Source organism: Rhagoletis pomonella, unplaced genomic scaffold (genome assembly GCF_013731165.1).
Source record: "Rhagoletis pomonella isolate Grant_MI unplaced genomic scaffold, Rhpom_1.0 Rhpom_scaffold_00010, whole genome shotgun sequence".
In the NCBI taxonomy this organism is placed as follows: Eukaryota; Metazoa; Arthropoda; class Insecta; order Diptera; family Tephritidae; genus Rhagoletis; species Rhagoletis pomonella.
The window spans coordinates 6,653,943-6,677,349 of record NW_023458564.1 but is presented as its reverse complement, the minus strand read 5'-3'; the positions used below and the strand labels follow the sequence as shown (position 1 = coordinate 6,677,349).

At 36.6% G+C, this 23,407-nt stretch overlaps 2 protein-coding genes across 2 annotated transcripts in view; both read left to right on the top strand.

Annotated features, from left to right (window-relative positions):
- The first annotated feature begins 4,846 nt into the window (after positions 1–4,846).
- LOC118746486 (putative per-hexamer repeat protein 5) lies at positions 4,847–11,235 on the top strand. Its single transcript, XM_036480334.1, has 4 exons — positions 4,847–5,045; positions 10,090–10,342; positions 10,415–11,126; positions 11,182–11,235. Exons 1-4 carry the CDS (start codon positions 4,847–4,849, stop codon positions 11,233–11,235), a joined length of 1,218 nt encoding a protein of 405 aa, XP_036336227.1.
- The window catches only part of LOC118746485 (SCY1-like protein 2), a 126,929-nt gene continuing 114,274 nt past the window's right edge, over positions 10,753–23,407 (top strand). The window contains 3 exon segments of the mRNA XM_036480333.1: positions 10,753–11,498; positions 16,873–16,998; positions 17,096–17,194. Of these exon segments, the coding sequence (XP_036336226.1) occupies positions 11,319–11,498; positions 16,873–16,998; positions 17,096–17,194 (405 nt within the window). The 5' untranslated portion in view covers positions 10,753–11,318.

Here is a 23,407-nt window from a genome sequence, read left to right as displayed (position 1 = left end):
TCTGTGCCTCTATCTATAACCTTTTCTCTACAACTACCTTTATGTTAATCTTTCTTTCTCTATCTTCATCTATACTTTTATCGGTACACTCATCCCCATCTTTTTCTTTATATTTATCTTTCTTTTTATACCCGAGCGCACTTGTGCACAAGGGTATATTAATTTTGTTCACATAACGGTTGTTTGTAACAGCCAAAACGAATCGAGATAGATATAGACAAATGTATACATAAATGATCAGGATGGAAAAAGAAATCGATTAAGCCATGTCTGTCTGTCCGTCCGTCTGTCCGTCTGTCCGTCTGTCCGTGTACACGATAACTCGAGCAAAAATTGAGTTATCTCAACGAAATTTGGTATGTAGGTTTCCCTCAATCCAAGGTAGGTTGGTGTTGCAAATGGGCGAAATCAGACTGTAACCACGCCCACATCCCATATAACGGTAATTTTCAGAAATACGAAAACTGCGATATTTTAGTAACTACTGAAGATAATTCACTCAAAATTAATATTTACAATAATTTTTAGACGAGAAATAAGAATATTATAAATTTTTAGAAAATGGGCGTAGCCACGCCCACTTATGGTTACATGTGTATATCATGGTAACCTCTGCACCAATTTCTTCCAAACTTGGCACAGTTGTTGACCTTGGTACAGCATACAAAATTTTTAAAATCGGACGATAACTACGCCCACATCCCATATAACGATAATTTAGAAAAATACAAAATCTTCGATAAATCAGTAAATATTAAAGCTAATTTATTCAAAATTGAAGCTTGCAACAATTCTTTTCCTAAAAATACGTTTATGGTAAAATTTTGGAAAATGGGCGTGGCACCGCCCACTTATGATCACATATATGTAAATCAGTAACCGTTCTACCAAGTTGTACCAAACTCGATGTGGTTATTGTGCTTGCCACATATAAGCAAAACGTTGAAAATTATTGAAATCGGACTAGAATTACGGCCGCTTTTCATATAACGGTAAATTTCAGAAATGCTTGAAACTGCAATATTTCGAAATTGAAGGACGCTAATTTACTCGGCTGACCGTCTAGCGGTAAGTTTTGGAAAGGTGAAAAAACATATATTTAATACTTGCGGCGGGTATTTAATGTTCGGCTCCGCCCGAACTTAGACTTCCTTACTTGTTATTTTTATGTTTATCATATTCTTTATATACATATTCCCCTGCACCTTTGCCCTTATATAAGTAAAGTGTTTCAATTAATCTTGGTCTTCATTTTTGCATTTATCTTTGCGCAACTTTGTTTTTGTTTTTATTTTTACCTTTGGTGTATTAGGTTATAAATATTGCTCCATTTGTTTATCAAAAGCCGAAATATGTACTTACGCACACATACATACTTTTTGTCTCCTTCCCAACGCATGTACGTGTTTGCAAAACGATGACGAAGTGATATTGTATGGAAAATCATTTGTGCCCATATATTTGAATAAAATAAACATATATAGAAGATATCAACCAATACTTCCCATATACCAAACAAAAGGAAAACTCTTGAGTTTTTGATTAAAGAAAACAAAAACAAAATCATTCGAGCTGTTTTCGAGCATTTTGGTAATAAAAAAAATTTGCAAATTTGTTCAACAATTTTTTGCCTTAAATTGCTCAATATTTGTTGAATTTATATAAAATTTGTACACGATAAAATTTCTACTGCTCCAGGGAATCTATATCCCAAAAATTAAAGTTATATCTGCCAACCATAAGTTGCTAGAGCACTTTAAAAGCTCAAAATTGACCCCAACATAAGCCAATGTTCACCGTTGTTTTTACGACAGATACCAAATTAATTACTTACATAAGTATATCTGTCGCTAGGTTTGGAGTTTTGTCTTTGTAACGGCGTACTTTTCTTTGAAATCGCTTCATTGGTTCTTGTGCAATAAGCGTTTTCGTGAAGCTCTAAAAATTACAACTACAACATTTCAGCATAGCCTCCATATCGTAAGGTAAGACGTATTCTACGTCAAAACAAATACATCAGCAAGCTTTCAGCGTCAAATGATTTCAGGGTAAAATTGTCAAAGCTCCCAGTAAACTTAAAGGAAATAATGAAAACATCAAAACAATTTCAGTCCTCACATTAAAGCAAAAGGAGCATAAAGTTTGCATTGTGTTTTCCTGTTTTCGTAGACATTTGAAGAGTAGGGGTTCCGCGAAATTTTTTTAGCACAACAAGGGTGCCGAGGTGAAAAAATTTTGGGAACCCCTGCTCTAAGCTAGTCTCACAAAAAAGTATAACGCCAATCAGAATTGCATCCAAAGGGTAATGCCAAATCCGTAGCGGAGATGGCAGGATGGCATGTTTTGACGTCTTAGCTTCAGTAGTCTATTTCATATAATTTTTTTAGTATATCCGCCGTAGCGGAGTGCATAGAGGTGTGAACTACCAGTCGGTAGGACCAATATCTAGTCCTTATTTGCCGTTCTGAGGTTGTGAGTCGTTTGCGACTATCGCCGGCGAACAAATTGTTCACCAGAACGAATCGGAAACGACGTCATTGCGACGTCGTTTGGCAAATTGGGCTCTTGCTGTTATCGATTGGAACTTATGTATATCTGTATTAGTAGAGACGCCCAAGAGGGGATTCGGAGAATTACTCGAGCGCGTCAGGTTAGCATATGGGGGATACCCTGCATTCTGTTGAGTACCTCTGCCAAATCTAAGCCATTTACAAACGTAGAGCCGCGCGCACAGGAGGGCTGATCAGAAAAGTAAAAAATTGATAGGTGGATTTACTCGAGCGCGTCAGATTAAGAAATTTCGGGTTAATTACGTGCCGAAAAGTGTGCATTTCAATAATCTGACGATTTCCCCATGCCAGAGTAATGAAAATCGTCAACAAAGATTTCTTTGTTTGCTGTTTTCCGTTCATATTATTTGTCACAATCATATAACTGTAAGTATACCCAGCAGATGATACCAGTTGCGAGTGAAATTTGAGAATTAATCCACTAAAGACTCGTGTGTTGCTCCGCTGTATATGTACATATGTATGTAAGTATGTGCATATGCGAATCAAAACCTTTATCTAAATTTGAGCTGGGCGATGAAATTATATGTGTCTTCGATTACGATTACTTTAATCCCAGTTTCATAATAGATTGAATTAGGTTTGAAATAACGTAAATCGAAGGAGTATTAGATTAAAATTATATCAAGAAAAATTAGTACCACATATCAATTAAAAAATACTTTTTTAACTTATGTATGTGAATTTTACTCATTTCTTAGCTAAAATCACCAGGCATAGCAATTTGTATGTAAGAAAAACACGCATTTTTCAGATAAATTTGAATTCGGCAACCTTAAGTTTATTTGAAAAATGTTAAACTCCGCTCCCTTCTTGCTCACTCTTTATATAGTAACTTAGTATAGTATCACGCAATCATGGGCGATCAAATCACTCGTGGTGTTACATGAAATACAACCTTTGAAATTTTACTAACTAATTGTTTATACCGACACATAAAGCGCTTTGACCCAGTTCGCTATGATTCAAAGCGGATGCATAGACCAAATTTCAATACGCTCCGAATCTCAAAAGTGTATTGACTCGAATTTGATTTCTCAAATCGGTTAGAAAACATAGAAGAAATTGACGACCAAGTCGAACCAGACTTGCTACATGATAATAGTTGCACGGATAAAATAATAAGTGTTTACGATAATATATGTTTTGGTTGACCGTGCATCTCAGAAACGAAATGATTTTTTTCACCGTCAGATTAAGAAAACACCTCCAGATAAGCGTCAGATTATGGAACAGAATGACAAGGGCATCGAGATGAACCTTCTGTATGAAAATCTGACGCGCTCGAGTAAATCCAAATAGCGATTTTTTTGCATCTTCAAGAATCAATATCTGACGCGGTCGAGAAAAACCATGTAGCTGTTTTTTTTGACATTTTTGGAAGCCTGTAGATCCTCTACCCAACGCTGGATGGAAAAACATCACATGACCTTTTTTTCTTCTCATCATATCAACTTCAATATCCAATAGGTCAAAATGACGCTCGAGTAAATCCCGATTTAGCATCATGGGCTTCCCGACTATATGTATGTATATATATGTATAATTTTTAAATTAAAAAAGGAATTAAATTGATATCAACTCTTTGACCATGCGGCAACTCTTTTGAAAAATATTTTAGAAAAAAAGCTAACTTAAACATCTCGCGAGTGTCACCCATATTAAAAAATTTAATTCCTAAACATGTGGCAACCCTCTTCAAAATCGTTTTTGAAATAAATATCATTTACCAATTACTAAACAGGTGGTAACCCTTGAAAAGAATTTTCGAAATAAAGCCTTTTAAGCCTCTATCGTTAAGACCAATCTCAAACTATTTCGTTGAACTTTTTAATTAAATTGATGCCGAATTGCTAAGCAGGTGGCAAACCTCTTAGAAAAATTTAATAAAGTAGTAAAGCCCTCTTAAACACTTTTCGATTGTCACTTACGTATGTATGTATGTATCTTAAAAGGTTTCAATTAAACTACAAACTAAACTATAAATTGATTTAAACTGTTTGAGTAGGTGGAAATCTTCTTCAAATATATTTTAGAAACAAAGCTTACCCAATCGTTTCGCGGGTGACGACCAATAAAAAACAAAATATTTGAAATTAAATTTTATACTAAATTGATTTTCCATTTTTAAACAGAAGGCAACCCTCGTCAAAAGTATTTTCGAATTAAAAGTGGACTTAATCCTTCCAACAAAAATAATCCGAGTTTTACTTCAATTTAATAAGTTTTTGACAAAATAAAATTGAACTTTATGTACGAAATTTAAAGAGGAAATTATGTTGGTAATACGCCACGTATCTAAGTATCATCCATTTTCACAGCCTTCAAAAGCAACAACTGTTCCTATACCTGACAATATTACAATATCTGAGCCAGATGTAATACCAGACAAATTAGATGAAGCCGATGATGAGTTCAGTATTGAAATAGAAGATCGCCTCGATGATGAAATACAAAGCTTTAATGATGATGACAGTGAAGACAAAGAGTGGAAAATATAATAAGTAATTAATAGCACCAAAAAATAATCGCGTAATCTGTATTTATTGTTTTCCTATAGACGATAGATATAAAACGTGTGCATACCTGGCGCATGAGTACCATCATTTCCTGCTTAAATTTATACAAAAAATTCGCTTTTATTGTGTCTGAGAGAACGCACAGTGATATTTGGACCCCAATTCGTGTACTGAAACCCAACTGATTAGTATTTAATTAAATATTCAAGTGAATTCTTTAACAATTTAAAGAAAATGTCAAAAGTAATTTTCTCCAGGTTTCACTAATAAATTTTTTTTGGTTATTTCAAGATAATTATATTTTAAACTATAATACTCAATATATTGAATCCGATCTTGTACGACCTTTTTTTAAGACACGATTTTGTATCATATAATATTAAAAGTTTTTCTGAAGATGATTTGCAACCAATTTAGTGTTAGATACACGTATAAATGATCATATTATAATTCAATAGCAATTTTATTAAAAAAATTTTAATACAAACTTAAAAAAAAACGTGAATATTGGATTAGCCATTTTGTTTTTAGTTATTTTAATTTCAGTTAGTTAACACTAATTCTTGTTAAAGCACAGTTTTAAGTTTAGAATAGATTTTTAAGTTGTGTCAGTCATAGACATCTTAGAAACAGCTTTTTGTTAGGATGAGAGAGAACAGTGCTATCCATATGAAGAGAAAAAATTTACCCTGCTATATATAGAAATATGAGTTCACCCTGTGCCCGCTGTAGGATTGCGGATTTAGCAAGCCGGGAAGTCGTGGGTTGGAATCCCACTGCCAGGGAACATTTTTTTACATTTTTTTTGTTCTTTTAAATGTTATTTAAATTTTTGTTATTTAATTAAAATTAAACTCCAAAAAATTTGATTAATAACCAAATAATTATATGAAATACCACAAACGAAAAAAGATAATAAAACAAAATTTAATAAAATAATATTTATGTTTAAATTTAAAATAAAAATATAACACAAATAAAATTGTTTGGAATCGCTCGGAGTGGGGACCAAACCAGGGTGCTAATGCGTTTACTGCTTCAACAACAAAACAAAACTTAGAACCTTATTTTACCATTTTAAACCTGCGTTCTCCTCAATTTAAAGTTAGAATTCTGGTTTTTGCTATAAAATGCATTTTAAGTTGACTATGAAAGAGTTAAAATGGTTATTACAATAAAACACAATTTTAATCGTTAAAACCTCTTTCTAGCTTCTCTATGACTACCGGCCAATATGTGTTTAAGGTTTTAGGCGACATATTGGGTGGGCCATTTTTATTTTTTTATTTTTTTTATTGTGACTTCAGATTCGAATTCAGCGATCTCAAAAACCTCTATTAATAATAATAATATCCCAACGGTTTTTACCCTCCATTCCCGCCCATCCGCACGAGGGGCGCAGTCCGCATGACGTACGGAACCAATATTTTAAATTTTTGTGCCGAGTCACGATAGGCAGGAGTTTGTTAAGTGTCGAGATCTAAAACTGTTCAGCTACAGAACTAAATTCATCAGCTGATTTTATGTATTTATGTCAATAATTCACTTATTGAGAGAGGAGAGTATCGCTTTCTTAATGCTGAAAAGCGGATCTGATATATCAAACGTGCTGGAGTGAGAGTTAAAATCCTGGCATAAGCAACGGAGTGGGTCGTGCAATTCAAAATTGGTTTTACAGGCTTTCAGAAATATGGGACAAAAGTGTCTTGATACGCGTGACGGAACATTAAAGCTTACATCAGCCAGAAGAGACGGACTTGAAATTGAGCCTGTCAGTAATTTAACCATAAAAATTATACCAAGCATTTCCCTGCGACTGGCAAGTGTAGGAAGGTTAATAAGTTTTAAGCGACTTGTATAAGGTGGAAGACTATATTGAGAATCCCATCGGAAATTTCTTAAAGCAAAAAGTAGGAATTGTTTTTGAATTGATTCTATCTTGTCTGAGTAAATTTGATACCTTGGATTCCAAACCACCGAGCCGTATTCCAGAATCGGCCTAACTAATGTTGTAAACAGGGTTTTAGTGATATAAGGGTCACTAAATTCTTTTGGCCATCGTTTCACAAATGCAAGTACACCTTTAGCCTTGTTGACTGTCACATTAATGTGAAGATTAAAATTAAGCTTAGGATCCATTGTGATACCAAGGTCCACAAAATTGTATACCTGTTCCAGGTTATGGTTACCTATTATATAAGAAACTGGCAGAACAGCTCTTCGCGAGAAGCACATTACTTTACATTTCTTAAGATTTAGAGGCATAAGATTTACTTTACCCCAGTAAGCCATGCTGTTTAAGTCTGATTGTAGCAAAGACCTTTCTTCAATTGAAACGTACGATTTATAAAGTTTTACATCATCTGCATACATTAAAATTTTGGAGAATTTTATATCTGTAGAAATATCGTTTATAAAAAGCAAGAACAGAATCGGGCCTAGGTGGCTACCCTGAGGGACTCCTGAAGTAACATCAATGACGTCAGAGATAGTATTTTTAAACAATACCCTTTGTGATCTATCATAGAGGTATGAAGAGATCCAACGTAGAAAATTAGGTGGAAGACCAAGAAGACCAAGTTTATAGATGAGCAACGAGTGGCACACTTTGTCAAATGCTTTACTGAAATCAGTATATATAACATCAACAGTTTTGCTCTCACTAAATGCCTTTGAGATATAGGATGTTAATTCAAGTAAATTTGTAGAAGTTGATATTAAGCTGAATTCATGTGAATGTAGGTACTAATTTTTTGAATTATGGGCACAAAATGGGAGTCAAATATCACAGTGGGACGTTTGGCCCATTGGCTTGGTCTGGATGTTCATAAAAGGTCTTAAAATAGTCTTATAAGTAATTTATAAAAAATTTGGGCTGCACAGGATTTAGTAAGGCGCTAGTATAAACCCAGCTTAGGCAGTAAATGATATTGAGGATAGATACAGTGAATACTAACAGTTAAAAAAAACGTTACTCTAAGTCGATCGTATTGAATTTTGACGACGGGCTCTTAGTCTATCAAGCAGTGCAGTCTCGTTATATACTGTAACTGGCTTAGCGTTTTTGGACGAATCCAATAAAGCACGCTAGTCGCTTCTCTTCTATACCAATTGCGGAAAATTTGCAATGCCAACTAATGCCAATCGATCTACTTGGTCCTTTTATCCGCTGTTACTACAGACCAGCGGGTTTACATAGCTTTTATCCTAGATTTACAAAATTACATTTTTGCAAGTGCTATTTTTTTACTATGAGAATTTGTTAAAGCGGCTCTGAATTTTGAAGAGCAAAATTGTCTTTTTGGGTACAATCTCTTATCGGATCTGTTTCCTTTTTAATACATATGTATATCGATAATTTGATATTGGGAAATATAGAAGTTTTACATACATACATATATGCAGTTTTATTACCCGAAAGCATTAAACCTTACACTTTGTCTCCCCTTCTTTTTGTTTGAATACAACTAATTTAAATTTTTTTTCTCACGCTCTTTCCAGTTCCGCGATATCAATTGTCCATGGCAAATAAAAATCATTGTTTTGTGTAAATAATAAAAAAAAAAATATATATATAAATGTACAAAAAACGACTGACACCGAGAAGAACGACAACTGTCGCAAATCAATTTATATCAATCATAATTAAGTGTGAAATAACAACTTAAACGAAGCCAGCAAGTTACGCGCGAAGCAAGCAGCGAGCACAGTACTACATACGCCTGGCATGAGGAGGAAGGACTAGAAATTAACAACAGTGGACGTGCGTCGATGTAATTGTCAACATTTAGATTTGATTAACAGCAATATAACAGCTGAAAACGGATGCTTGAGATGCTGTAATTTGAATAGCAAATGGCAGATAACACATTCTGTTGTTAGTTCTATAGATATCAAGCTTAGCACTAATGCATACAGAAATTCAATATTTTTGATACTGGCTTATTTCGATGCGCATCATACAATCGCCGGAAATTCAATTAGCTGCTGAACAGATAAATAACGAACTAAAATATTTGAGATTTCGCAACTTTCAGTTTGGGTTGGCGTGCTCGAGCCATCAGCCAACTGAACTACGAAATTCCTCCTGTATTTCATTGGCATTTAAGCAGGCAAGCGAAAACCGCAAGAAAAGGAAGGAAGGCAGTTAAATTGCACAAATTAATAGTTTTCGTAAAAACCACTAACCACAACTACAGCCACAATAATTGCTTCTTACTGAAACGGCTACCAGGCAAATCAACAAAGATTTGCACTCTTCAACTGGTGTCCGATTGACGACAGCAGCCGACAAGTTAGCTAGTGGATTGACTGCCGTAATTCCCAACAGTTTCGACAAATCCAACACTGCATTGTCAAGCTGCAGGCACAAAAATCGACGCACATTTTGGGCCCACCCACTCACGCATACACTCATACACGCATACAGCACAAAGAATTGGCTGGCTGGCCTGGCTTGTTTTATTGCCCACAACTGACAAGCCATACCAACCGGGAGACAAATTCAATATTGCTGCCGTTGTTTGGAGTTTATTAAATTGATTGGCCGTAACTAATTGAACGACCAAGCGAACGCATGCCGACGGCAACCAGAACAAGCAACAATAATAACCACAACTGTGCAGTTGTATAATTGTATACGAGCGTATGAACAGCAATGAAATCCCAGCTGCGGGCGCACAAAATACAGTGAAACAAAGCAAAAACAACATAGCTGCGAAAATTTTCAATTTTATACGCACACAACAACACTTCCACTAGCTGGCATACAGGTAAACTAATACACAACTACACAGCCTACATATCCATATATATATATATACATACAGTTAGGCACACATACACACACGCTTCCATACATACATACATACATATACACATTTTGAACACTAATAAGTTAAGCAGCACGTAGGCGCACACGCACGCACCCACACGCAAGCACCCGCACATTGCTTAATGATCACGATATTTCATTCAGTGTTGGGGTATAATTTAATTAGCCAAAATAGCGCAACGTTGGAAGCAGCTCAAGCAGCATATACTCAACCAGCAGCAACATAGGGGGGCGCAACGTGACGAGCAGCAGCAGCAGCCGCTGCAGCCGCAAGCAAAATCACAAGCGCAATTGCTACAACAACAACAAAAACAACAACAGCAGCAATTACAGCCGCAGGCAAAGCCCCAGCCGCAGCAGGCGCTAGAGCAATTAGCTGGGCAAAAACATCAACTACAGCAGAAGCAACAGCAGCAGCAGCAACAACAGCAGCAGCAACAGCAGCAACAACAGCAACAGCAAAAGCAGCCAGCTCAGCCGCCACTACCAAGTCGTGTCGCGACTGTAGCTGTATCTGTACCAGCAACAACAAGCGGCACATCGACATTTAATACCGCTAACCCAACAACCACAACAATAACAACGGCAACAACGGCGGCCAGAGTCTTCTCGCGTTACGATAGCATTGAGGAGCTGCAGCAGCGTAAGAGCCGAAGTGGAAGCGCAATTGGAATAGCGTCAGCGGTCGGAGCACAGGGTGCACAAGGCGCTCGTGGTAGCATAGCGATCGGCAGTGGAGCTGGAGTGGGTGCTGGTGGTGCTGGTATTGGAATTGGCGGCAGTGGGAGTGGTTTGTATGCATCTGCGGGGACGCGTTTACCAGTAGCAGGTGGCGGAAGCGGAAGCGGCGGCGGAGGCGGTGTTGGTGTGCGCGGTTCACGGAGTGGTAGCATAGCAGTTGGCTTAGATGGTCATCGTACAGTGCTGAGTCCCAGTGGTGCAGGAGCAGGTGCATCCTCCGCGGTTAGTCAGCAGTTAGGTAGGGGGAGCGTGAATGGCTATTCATCGTCGGTAGCAGCAGCAGCAGCAGCAGCGGCGGCAGCAGGTGGTGGAGGTGTTGGTAGTGGCATTGGCGGCAGTAGTGGTGGCACACAATTGATAGGCGGTGGTACGGCGACGGCGCGAGCGCGACTCTCGATTAGCTCACCATCAGGCGCTGGTGTAACAGCAGCAGCGGCAGCAACGCACGGTAGTCTAACAGCTGTGAATGATTTCTCTGGTACAGGGCTCTTAAGTATAGGTGGCGGTGTTGGTATAGCCGGTAGCGGCAGTGCCGCTAGTGTTGGCCAAGGCGGTGCTGGTACTGGTGTAACCGGGGGTGCAGGAAGCGGTGGCGGTGGTGTTCCTAAACGTCAGGGTAGCTTTTCCAACGTTTTCTCGAAATTAATCGACGGTATGCCCGCCGGTACAATGTTTTCCAAATTCAAGAGTGCCAATACGGCATCAACATCATTACAAAACATCACCGATGCTAATCCCATTAGCCAATACTTTGAGATCGGTAAGCAAGTGGCTTGTGCGGGTCCCGAACTAGTGTGGCGGATACATGACGGCTACCGAAAAAGTGATGGCAGGGTGAGTCGAAAATTATTGTTTACAAATTATCTTCTAATAAGTACCTAAGTTTTATGTACATTTGTATGTTTTGGAAATCACGGTTTTTGGAAATTAAAGGCAAATCAGCTCGGTTATGAAAACTGGCAGCTATGAAGTAACTATCCAAATTCAAGCATATAAGATAACTAGATTTCCTCCACGCGCTTCGCTGAGTGTAGTTACTTTCTGCCTGTTACAATAGGTTTAATTTATTTCGAAAGCATTCAACATACATGTCTGGGAAGTTGGTTTATGGTATGACGAAAAAAGCTGCTCTGTACACTAAAATAATCAAAAAAGTCGAAAAAGTTGAATGTTTGAATAAAATAACAATTTTTAGCAAAAAACAACCGATTTCAATTCTTATAAAAAAAAATATATATATATTATATATATATATCTCATGATCCAACAATCGGATCTAAACCGGATTAGTATGCGACCTCCTCTGAGATAGTACCTTTCCGATGCAAAAAGAATTATCAAAATCGGTTGACGTGGTCCAAAGGCGCTAACATACGCAAACAAAAAATATATATTCCGACGCACTGATAACCTCCTCTTTTTTTGGAAGTCGGTTAAAAATGAAAAGTGTTCCTAATAGCTTTTTAATAGTTCTAAAGTTCCTGGAAAATAAAAAGAAAGTTCAGCAAAATTATGCTGAAAAAAATATTTTCAAAAAGTCGAAAAGTTCAATGTTTGAGTAAAATAAAGGTTAAAACTATTCTGAGAGAGAAAAAGAAAGTTCTGCAAAATTACGCCGAACAAATATTTTCAAATAAGTCGAAAAGATTAATGCTTGAGTAAAATAAAGGTTAAAACTGTTCTGAGTAACTTTTCAACAGAGAGAGAGAAAGAAAATGTAAGTTCTGTAAAATTACACCAAAAATTATTTTCTAAAAAAAAAACAAAATAAGACTGTCCTTAGCTTTTCAATAGTTCTAGAGTTCCTGAAAAGGAAAAAAGTTCTGCAAAATTACACCGAAAAAGTATTTTTTCAAAAAAGTCGAAAATGTTTAATGTTTGAAAAAATAAAATAAAACTGTTACAAGTAGCTTTTCAATAGTTCTAAGGTTCCTGAAAAGGAAAAATGTTCTCCAAAAAAATTACGCCGAGTAAAATGTTTTTTTTTTTTTTCAAAAAAGCTAAATTAAAAAAAAATTAAATAAAAATTAAAATTGGAGCTGTTCTGGGTAACTTTTTAATAATTCTGGAGTTCCTGAAAAGGGAAACAAGTTCTGCAAAAGTACACCGAAAAAAGCAATTTATAAAAAAGTGAAATTTTTTGAAAAAAAATAAACATAAAAATTTAAACTGTTATGAGTATCTTTTCTAAACACCTAGGGCTGGTTTCTCCAACTCAACTTAACGCCACTTTTCGGACTTAAGTCAAAAGTTAGTCTACGTTTTACACAGCTTATTTTTGACTAAGTCAAGAAATTTGGCTTAACTAAGTTAAGTTGAGTTGGAGAAACCAGCCCCTAGAGTTCCTGAAAACGAAAAAAAGTTCTGAAAAAGTACAACGAAAAAAAAGTATTTTTTCAAAAAAACTGAAAAAGTTTAATTAAAAAAATTAAAACTTTTCAGGAATTCTAGAACTATTGAAAAGCTATTCAGAACAGTCTTAATTTTAATTTTTTCAAAAATTTAAGTTTTTCGAATTTTTTTTTCTGCGAAGTTTTGCAGAACTTTACTAGAACTATTGAAAAGCGGATCATCCCAATTTCAACTTATTTTTTCCAAAAATTTAATTTTTTTAATAAAAAAAAATGTTTTTTTTCGGCTTAGTATTGCAGAACCTTCCTTTTCCTTCTCTATAACTATTGAAAAGCTACTGGGAAGAGTTTTTTATTTACATTTTTGCCAAATATCGTATGCTGCGCGAATCGGGCATATAAAAGTATTTATTTCGAAATATTTTCCAACTACAACTTTTTAAGCCTCTTTCGCCTGACACCTATATTGTCTCAAAATTTCAAATCAATAATTCCTTTAATTCAAGTCGAATTTAATATTTTGAATAGGTGGTAGCCCAATGGAATCGGAACATTTCTAAGGCATCGAATCCGAAGAAACAATTTTATTTTTATAATAAAGGGACATAACATCTTTTAATACAACTTTATTTAAAACAAAATAAAGAGAAAAAATTGAAACTGATCGCAAAAATGTATACCCACAGATTATACTGTGGCGGGAATATAAATAGGGAAAAGACATTTTACCAAGTTTTGCCTAGTTTTCTTTTTTAAAAAAATTGTTATTATTTTTTTATGAAAATATAGCTTACTATCTAAAGAAAATATGTAAATCAAAATTTCAAATTTTGTAGAAGATTTATAAAAATTCGACGAGTTTTAACAAATGTTGATCAAAATTTTAAACAATTTAATCAGATTTTTTTTAGAATTGTTTTGAGAATGCAGTTTTGTAGCTCACTAAGTTTTAATATAAAAAAGTTCAAGTTTTATTGTAGAATTTTTTGCAAATTTTTTGTTCGCGCATTTTCTACTATATATAGCATAGTTCGAAAATTTTTTATATGAAGAAAATGAGCAACTCCTTCAACGATAAGTCCTAGCTACTTAAAATTAGCACTTTGAATTGAATGGGTTACAAAAGTGCCTACTCAGGATGTTTCTAAGAAATCTAATTGAAAAGGTCAAAATGTTGATGAATCTTTGTCGAATTTTGCTAATTTTTGTACAAATTTTGAAATTATGACTGACATGGGCTTTGTTAGTTAGATAACAGAGGAACACTTTAATGAACAAATAATAAACATTATACAATCGAAAGGGGAATAGCCAAGGGTTGCTAAAATATCTCTGCCTTATTTATATTTTCGCCACTGTATTAACAGCTTATATTTTCATATCCATGCAGTTTTTGAGAGAATTAGTATTCTGATGTAATGTGGAATGATTTTTCGTCATTCCTTGTCAAATTTGGTTTAGAGACAAACCGGTTTCGGCGTTGTGTCATTTTCAGTGTAATTTTTCGTTGAATTAGCATTCAGTTTTATAATTTCACTAAATTAAATTTTGAATCGTTTCAATAAAAAAAACTCCACAAAAGACTATAAAAACCTTAAAAAATTAGACAAGAATGCTAGACTGCAAAGAGTACCAGTAAGACAGAATAAAACATAACCAAACACCATAGAATATAAATATGCTGCCTTTCTTTATGGCTCCCTTATTTTCTATGTTCTTTGTGATACTCTTATTAAATTAATAAAGAAAATATTGAAAATCGGGACCTAATCGGTACAAATATGAAAAATTGGAACACCTAAACGTGCCGACTTTTAAAAAATATTCTGCGGGAAAATTTTATCAAAATCGGTACTGTCCCGCCAAAATTGGTACGATAGCTCACCGTACCTATGCCATGAGGATTTTATGTACATATGTGCATACTATCACTTTACTAAGTTCAAGTACTCGACCACAAATACTTCCAGAGATATGCAGTATGAAAAATTCCATTTGTTTTTGAGGTGGCTGGTCCCCTTGTCTAATCGGGTTGGGATAAATGACACCAGTGTGCAAAATTGCTGATTATTGATTGAGTAGTTAAAGCATGAAAGCGTAACAAACTCACTTTCGCATTTATAATATTAAAGTAAGGATATCGTATATCGTATCGTCTATACCAGGACGACAATTACAGATTTACACTGCTTTTTTAATTTATTCGTATTCAATTTCTCCGTTGAAGAAAATTAACCTTTGCGTATTCTTTTTTCTTTTCATCGCGCCCTATAATCAAACTTCAAACTGTTGAAGAAGTTGGGTTCAGGCTAGGGATTTCTCCAAATTCGTTCCTTTCATATCCCCAAGCACCTAGTTATACAGTTAAACGCTCATATGAGACTTTACTTAGACCTCCTTTGTCTCCAAGAAGGTGATATACTAGAAACCGAAGTCCATTTTTTATGACGAGCAGGGTTTTAAAACAAAAAGTGCTATGCAGTTGCGGAGTTGAATTTCAAAATTCTTCTAGTTCTGCCTCAGAGCTTGTCTGCGCAACATCCAAATTTTACGGAACACCACCATGAATCTTTCAAAACCCAATGTCGATTGAGATTTTTTTGAGTTCATGGATCTTTTGCGTTCGTGAATACATTCAAAGGTAGTCTTCACTGACGTAAGTACCTACAAGTAATAGTATGGTATGATTATGGATGTTGTTAGTGCGGCAAGTACTTATCCCTGCCCATAACAGATGGTTATAGTCGGGAACCTTAGCATGCAGGGCATACGTTGGGTACGTCGGTGGCGAATATTGATATAAAGGAGTTCAGCCTATTATAGTATCCGTTAGTCTCTGTGTATGCTGCGTATTGCCTGTCCGTACAGCATCGGGTCCAGTAGTTTTTGTATGTACTCCTGTATCCGGTCCTTCAGTTCAAAGTGATGTCTTTAACTTGTCAAAAAGGGGGCTCTACCTCTAGCAATTGCCTCGTGGGTGCTGAGATGGTAGCAGATGGCTAGGAACTACTTGCTAACATGTTGTTGTTGGGCGTCCTTGAAGGGATCATAAGCAGCTTACTGTGTCAATGATAATATTGCGACATCAGTTCACATCCCTTTCCCGTCCGGAAATAAACATTCGAACAAGTCTGAAGTCCTACTAGTGTCCAATGACAAAATTTGCACAAAACTATTTAGAACAGACCGGACATTTTCCCTGGTATGTTGCCAACAATGTTTCTTTGGCTTTGCTGCAATAGTTGTCGGCGTGTGATTTGAGCAGTTCTGTATTTATTGAAAATTGCGATTGTGGCGCGGAGATGCTGTTAAAACCCCAAATCGATCGAAATCGGTATGGGATGGAAGTGGTTTCCGAGCTGCAGCTGGATCTCTTTCGTCCAGGGGTGAAAATGTTTGCCGTGTAAAGAAGCCAGCTAAATCACAGAGATAGCCGCTTACGGAACTTGGGTAGCTTCGATGTGTAGAAATAGGTTACATGCCACTTCTCCCCTTTCCGACATTCGTTTTTAATGTATTTTTACAGCAGAAAATAGATGAAAAAATAAGTTAAAGAAACTTAAATTTCTGTAACTATCTCAGATTAGTGCCATAAGGAGACACGCTATCAGACTTGGTCTCATTCATATTGATTTTAATAAGTTCTGCTGCCAGTTATGGGCTGAAATAGAATTGACTTCAGGGTTTTAGGTCAGATAAATTTTACCAAGCCGGTTCATTCTTATTTTTTGTGTTCTAAATCAAATTTTAATTCCGCGGCTGAGAAGGTCACTCATCGCTAAAAAGTTTGCGCCATTTACGTAGCCTCTAACAATGATTTTTAACTCGTTTTAACCTGGGTTTCTGTTTTTTATTAGGAATGTTCAATATTCGTTTTCGAGAAGAAAATTGCAGAAAAACTGCACAAGCCAAGGCGCAAGGAAACGGTAACGGAATTGCTGAAAAATTCAGTAAAAACAATGGAAAGATTTCGTCATCCAAGGGTGAGTTGGTACTACATATTTATTGTGTGCTTTAGAAATTGCGGCCACGTTGAAAGTTGTTATGATATGTTTTTTGTTTTTCATTCTCTATTTATAGATTCTGCAAGTTATGCACACGGTGGAAGAATCAACAGATACTTTAGCTTTCGCCGCTGAACCCATTTTTGCTAGCCTTTCAAATATTTTAGCTTTTCATGTAAGTAAAAGAAAATATATATACGTATTCAATGCCCAAAATATAATTTATCGAAAAGAATGTCAGAACAATCGCAAATTTATAATACTTCAAACAAAACACGTCAGAAATGAAAACTTCGTATTGCGTAAATGCTGCGACCGTTAGAAGATGTCATATCCGTAAATGCGTAAATAAATTTGTTATTCAATTTGTTAAAGCAGTTGTCAGTTATCAGCTCAAGACGGATTCTAATGTTTTAAGGGTCGCTAATCACGAATATAGCATCAGAATTTTATATTCAAACTGGCGAAAGATTTTTTTTTAATTTATCAGATTCACTTGGAGTTCGTTATTCGGGGGTTTTGGAGTCGCTGAATACGAATCTGAAGCCAGATTGGAAAAATTCAAAATGGCGGACGAAAAAATCAAACTCGATTAGATTCGCATAAAACTTTACAATTGCGGTTCTATAGGGTCGCTGATTATAAACCGGATCAATATTGGATCTATCACATATAACGGAAAAGTTAGAATCGAACGCACGTATATATGTATATGTACATGGCGTATGAGTTACCCACACGAGTTGAGTTAAGCTGCATTTACATACACGAGGCGATTTTCTAGGTGATTCAACATTGCTCAAGAAAATCGCTTGCGGCAAATTAGATACCAAGTCAGCTTTTGTTGGCGATTATCGCCTGTCAAAAAATCGCCTCATGTAGCTGCGAATCGCTTGGCGTACAGCAGTATTGGAAAATAGGAAGAAGAAGCTTGTTTACAATTCTCCGAGTGCGTGCATGCATTTTATGCAAATTTCAGATGGAACAATAAAATAAGAAATTAAAACATAATTGAAAAAAAATAATAATTTTTCATCACTTTACACTCGCTTCGTCTGCATATCTTGAGGCGTTGAGGAATCGTTGCTGCATAAGAAATGGTATAAGTCGCGTCTAAAGCTATACGACTGCCTTCCCCAGACGAGATGAAAATGTTACTCATACGCCATGTACATACGTTCGATTTTAACTTTGTAGTGGAGTTTCCATTTGCCAGCAACATATTCTCTTGTTGTTGTTGTAGCAGCATACAAATTCCCCAAAGACTTTTTGGGGAGTGTTGCTGGAGTGACAGTCCTTGGCCAGATATAAATCTGGGTCGTTCCGGTTACGTAGACCCGACTGTCGTGGGAACGCAACGTATTCTCTCTGACTACTTGCTGCCTGTGCTTGCTGAAATTGCTGACAAGTTATTACATTTTTTAGCAAGGTTGGCAGAAATTCATATCAGCAGATCAACAAAAGAATGAGGATCCAAAAATTGACTTGCTTAACATGCCAACGCGTTCTACCAAACAAAACTTAATGGAGTACTTACGGCAACTCCTTTCCGCCAGGCATATGCTAAAAATAAAGTCCCATACAAATCCTGTACAACCTTTGAAATTTATAAATGAAATCACCGTTATATCGATTTTATATTTAGTTCACTTTTAACAGATAATTTTGCTAACTGCGAGTATATTTTTTTTTACCAAATGTTCCATATATTCGTCCACCAGACAATTTAATGAATTTATAAATTTGCCGCAATGGTTTCCAAAAGTCAACTTTGGCAATGAAAAGTTACAGACACATATTACATAGGCATACCCACATACTGGCAGGCATGCGAAAGTGTGCTTAGGCAGTCAGGCATGTCCGGTAGTTGGTCACGTGTGGCACAATGCGACACATAAACTTTTCGCATTTCGGCTTATATCGACCACTAATGCAGGGGTTGCAGTTTCCCAACCATAGTGTTTGGTTTCGTTGCGTTCTCGCCCCCGCACCATCTTTACAGATATAACTGCATGTATGAGCACATTCCCCACTACTGCATGGCCAGTCAATGGTTTCACATATCTACGCTTATGTTTGGCATGCTTATGTAGATACCACCACAGGTTGCAGCATAGCACAGCTGATGCTGACACTTTGATATGTGGCTGAGCAGGTAGGAGGTAAAGACAAGCTATTCTGCATATGAGTGTATTCATACTTCATACATATGTATGTATGTGCATAGATAGAGTACTTATGTATGTGAAATATGTATGTTATATTTATCAGGTATGTTTGCAGAATATCCCACCATGACGTGAACTACGCATTGCCTTGCTGGTGGAAGGAGGGTTTGTGTGCATTAATGCGGAAATTGATACACCGCAGACAGTTTACCAAGCACACACCACGCCTCCGCTAACCGTCATTTGCATTTGATTACATGTATCTATGAACATACATACCCAATAAGCATAGGGCTTGGTTAACAATTCGAAAATGATTGGAAAACCAATCCTTTTTTCGAGTCTCCCCTTCGATAATGAATGTGCAATAGGTTAGTAGTATTCGATTCAAGTACTAGGCCATTCTCCACCAAAACGGAACCTTCGTTATCCAATGTATTTTCCCTTCGTTACAAATTTGAAATCCAGCCCATTATATAATTGAAATTTTGTGGAGAGGGAGTGAATGTCTTCTAGTTCCCTTCGAGAAAGAGCTGGACTCCACTTTCTCTCTGGTTACTACGGTTTTAATTTTTTTTTCGAATCAATTTCGAGTGTATGAACGTTGGACAACTAAGGTTGGTTATGAGTTCGTTCTCAGTTCGATATGCATATTGGATATCGACGGTTTTTTCGAACGTTCGCCACAATGTTAATTGGGTAGTTACGTACCTATACATAAGCACATACATTTTTATATGTATACTAGCAGAGCACCCGACGTCGTTCGGGGTAAACAAATCAAAATATAAAACAGTGATACAAATATTCACTTCGGCATAAATTTGAGGAGGAAAACTATTTTCTTTCTGTTTAAATTAAGGCATCCTTATGAGCCAAACTTTTAGCTTTATCGTACTTCGACTAATATATATTGATCATAACTTTCTGTACTAAAAATCGTGCTCCAATATTAATATTAGCTGAATTAAGGAAACGATAGAATTTTTAAATCAAAATTAGTCTACTATGGTACACTCCGTTTAGCTTCCGATTCGCTAAGCTGTTTTAGTATAGCTGCACTTTTCCAGTAGAATGCTTATTTCAGAAGTAGTTTTATTCATTATACATGCACATGTTTCATTTTTAAATATCCGAGTGGTCCAGTAGTTGAACACATATTTATCCCCTTTTGAACAAGTTAGGATCAGGCGCGTCGAGAGGGGGGGGCACTTGTTGGCAAGAGTGATTCTCCGTTAGATTTCAAGGCTGACATTATTATTGGTGTTAATGCTGGTTCCCAAATAAACGAAGTCGTCTACTTTTTCAAACTTGTAACTGTCAACAGTGACGTGGGTGCCAAGACGCGTATGCTCTGACTGTTTGTGTGATGACAGGAGATACTTCGTTTTGTTCTCGTTCACTACCAGACCCATTCGATTTGCTTCTCTATCCAATCCCGAGAAGGCAGAACAGACGTAGCCCTTGTTTTTACCGATAATATCGATGTCGTCGACATACGCCAGCGATTGTATGCTCTTGTAAAGTATTGTGGCTGAGCGGTTCTTCTCCAAAATCAGATTAAAGAAATCACACAAAAGGGAGTCCCCTTGTCTGAAACCTCGTTTGGTATCAAACGACTCGGAGAGGTCCTTCCCTATTCTGATGGAGCTGGTGGTATTGCTCAACGTCATTTTACACAGCCCACTTCTTGTTATCTACGTTCTTTGGTATTTGTTTCGCGGGGATACCAAATTCAGACATCGCGGCATAAGGGCAACATCTCTTCGCGCTGTCGAAAGCGGCTTTGAAATCGACAAATAGATGGTGTGTGTCGATCCTATTCTTGCGGGTCTTCTCCAAGATTTGGCGTATTGTGAATACCTGATCTATGGTGGATTTTCCAGGCCTAAACCCACACTGATAAGGTCCAATCAGTTCGTTGACGGTGGGCTTCAGTCTTTCGCACAATACACTCGATAAGACTTTATAACCTATGCTTAGAAGGCTGATTCCGCGGTAGTTGGCGCGTATGGCAGGGTCTCCTTTCTTGTGGATTGGGCAGAGCATACTTAAATTCCAGTCGTCGGGCATGCGTTCATATGACCATATTCTGCATACGAACTGATGCTTGCACTTCATCAGCTCCTCGCCGCCGTACTTGAATAGCTCGGCTGGCAGGCCGTCAGCTCCAGCAGCTTTGTTGTTTTTCAGCCGCGTAATCGCTATTCGTACCTCGTCATAGTCAGGCGGTGGGACAGCTACTCCATCATCATCGACTGGGGACTCGGGTTCGTCTTCTTCACTACTTTCAGCGCTGCTGTCATTCAGTAGGTTGTAAAAGTGTTCCCTCCACAATTTAAGTATATTCTGGACATCGGTCACGAGGTCGCCATTGTTGTTCTTACAGGAGTTCTGGTAGAATTTTCGGGCGTTCTTCCTGTCGGCCAACATCTCAAGCTCTTCGCACTCACGTATTTCGGCCTCTCTCTTCTTATTGCGGCAAATACGTCTCGCTTCCTTTTTCAGTTCCCTATAACGGTCCCACATGGCTCGCGTTGCGCCCGATCGCAGCGTGGCCCCATAGGCGGCGTCTTTGTTCTGCGGTTTCTTCGGCGGCGGTACATAATGATCGGGAAATGTGGTTCCACTGCTCGCGTATGTCGGATTGTTAAAGAGTGCAGGTGTGTGTGTCGAGTGGCGAATAAATTGGCCAATTGTTGCGATTGGACTGTTACATTATACTAAAAAATGCTGCCGACTTTATTTTCATTTACAAAGTTAATCACTGATAATACAAGGCAAGCGGAGTGAAGCAAGTATATTGAAAAAAATGGTGGCTCTTGAATTTTCATATATTGTCTGATACCTGAGAATATATATGACCCAGATATAATAAAAAATCTGCGAAAAAAATTGTTCCCCTTTGTTTCGTTTTCGGCGATTTGGGCCATATGCTTTTAAATTAATACAATATATATATATAGGGGCCCTTGATTTTTTAGTCCTGGGCCCGATTTTTTTCTCTGCACCCCCGGCTAGGATTTTTCCTTGATTTGTGGGATTTTTTTGACGGTGTCGGTTATTTTTTTCAATACGGAGTTGCTAATGGTTTTTCCATGACCAAAACCGCCAACAAAAAACTTGCCAAAAATCAACGTTAAGTCCTTCTAACTTCAAACTTGGGCTTATTATACTGCGGTTGAATGGGCTAGAAGGTAGTTTTTTTAATCTGTTATTTTTAATTTTTAAGTAAAAAAGTTACGGAAACAGTTTTTTAAGGTTCTTATTTTTTCGAGCCCTAACTTAAAAATAAAGATATGTAAGGGCTGAAATTTTCCACAATTATTTTTTTTTGGGACCGAAAAAAAGAAATAGTTGTTCTATGTGAAGCATTCTAATGTAGTATATGAAAGTATGTAGTCAGTATTTATATACAAACATATCGCTGCCTACTTACCTACCACGTGCCACCTCCCCGTAGTGACTTCTGGCCATTTTAACGCTTCTAAAAGTAGGCGATATTTGATGTTTGATTTAATAAGTGATATTTGAGAATTCCATAACGAAAATCTGGAAGATTTCTGTTTCGAAATTCCCTTCATCGTGCAAACTGTATACTACTTTCTATACATAAAGATGTATGTAAAAAAAACTTAAAAAAACGAATAAAAAAATTAAACTAAATTAACCTGTTAATATACCGTTTCTATTAATGGGCTAAAAAAAGAAAATAATTTTCGCAGTCCAGTAGAATTTGTCTCGATAAATTTTTATTTCAAAATTTTATCAAAAGTCATTATAAACAAGTAAGAAAGTCTAAGTTCGTGCGGAGTCGAATATTAAATACCCGGCGCAAGTATTAAATATATGTTGTTTCACCTTTCCGAAACCTAGTAAATTAGCGTCCTTAAACTTCGAAATGTTGCAGTTTCAAGCATATCTGAAATTTACCGTTATATGAAAAGCACAATAAAAATACCGAGTTTGGTACAAATTGGTAGAACGGTTACCGATATACATATATGTGATCATAAATCGGCGGTGACACGCCCATTTGCCCAAAATTTTACCATAAACGTATTTCTTGGTAAAGAATTGTTGCAAGCATCAATTTTGAATAAATTAGTTTCAATATTTACTGATTTATCGAAGATTTTGTATTGCTCTAAATTCACGTTATATATATATATACCGTTCTTAAATTTTCGGCCATTTAGTATGCTGTACTAAGGCCAACA

Excerpts from the sequence above, each read along its gene's own strand:
- LOC118746486 (XM_036480334.1), top strand. The coding sequence starts at position 4,847 with ATGTTGGTAATACGCCACGTATCTAAGTATCATCCATTTTCACAGCCT. Across the intron at positions 10,343-10,414 it reads CAGAAGCAACAGCAGCAGCA|TCGTGTCGCGACTGTAGCTG; the intron begins GCAACAACAGCA and ends GCCACTACCAAG. Across the intron at positions 11,127-11,181 it reads CGCACGGTAGTCTAACAGCT|CCGGTAGCGGCAGTGCCGCT; the intron begins GTGAATGATTTC and ends GTGTTGGTATAG.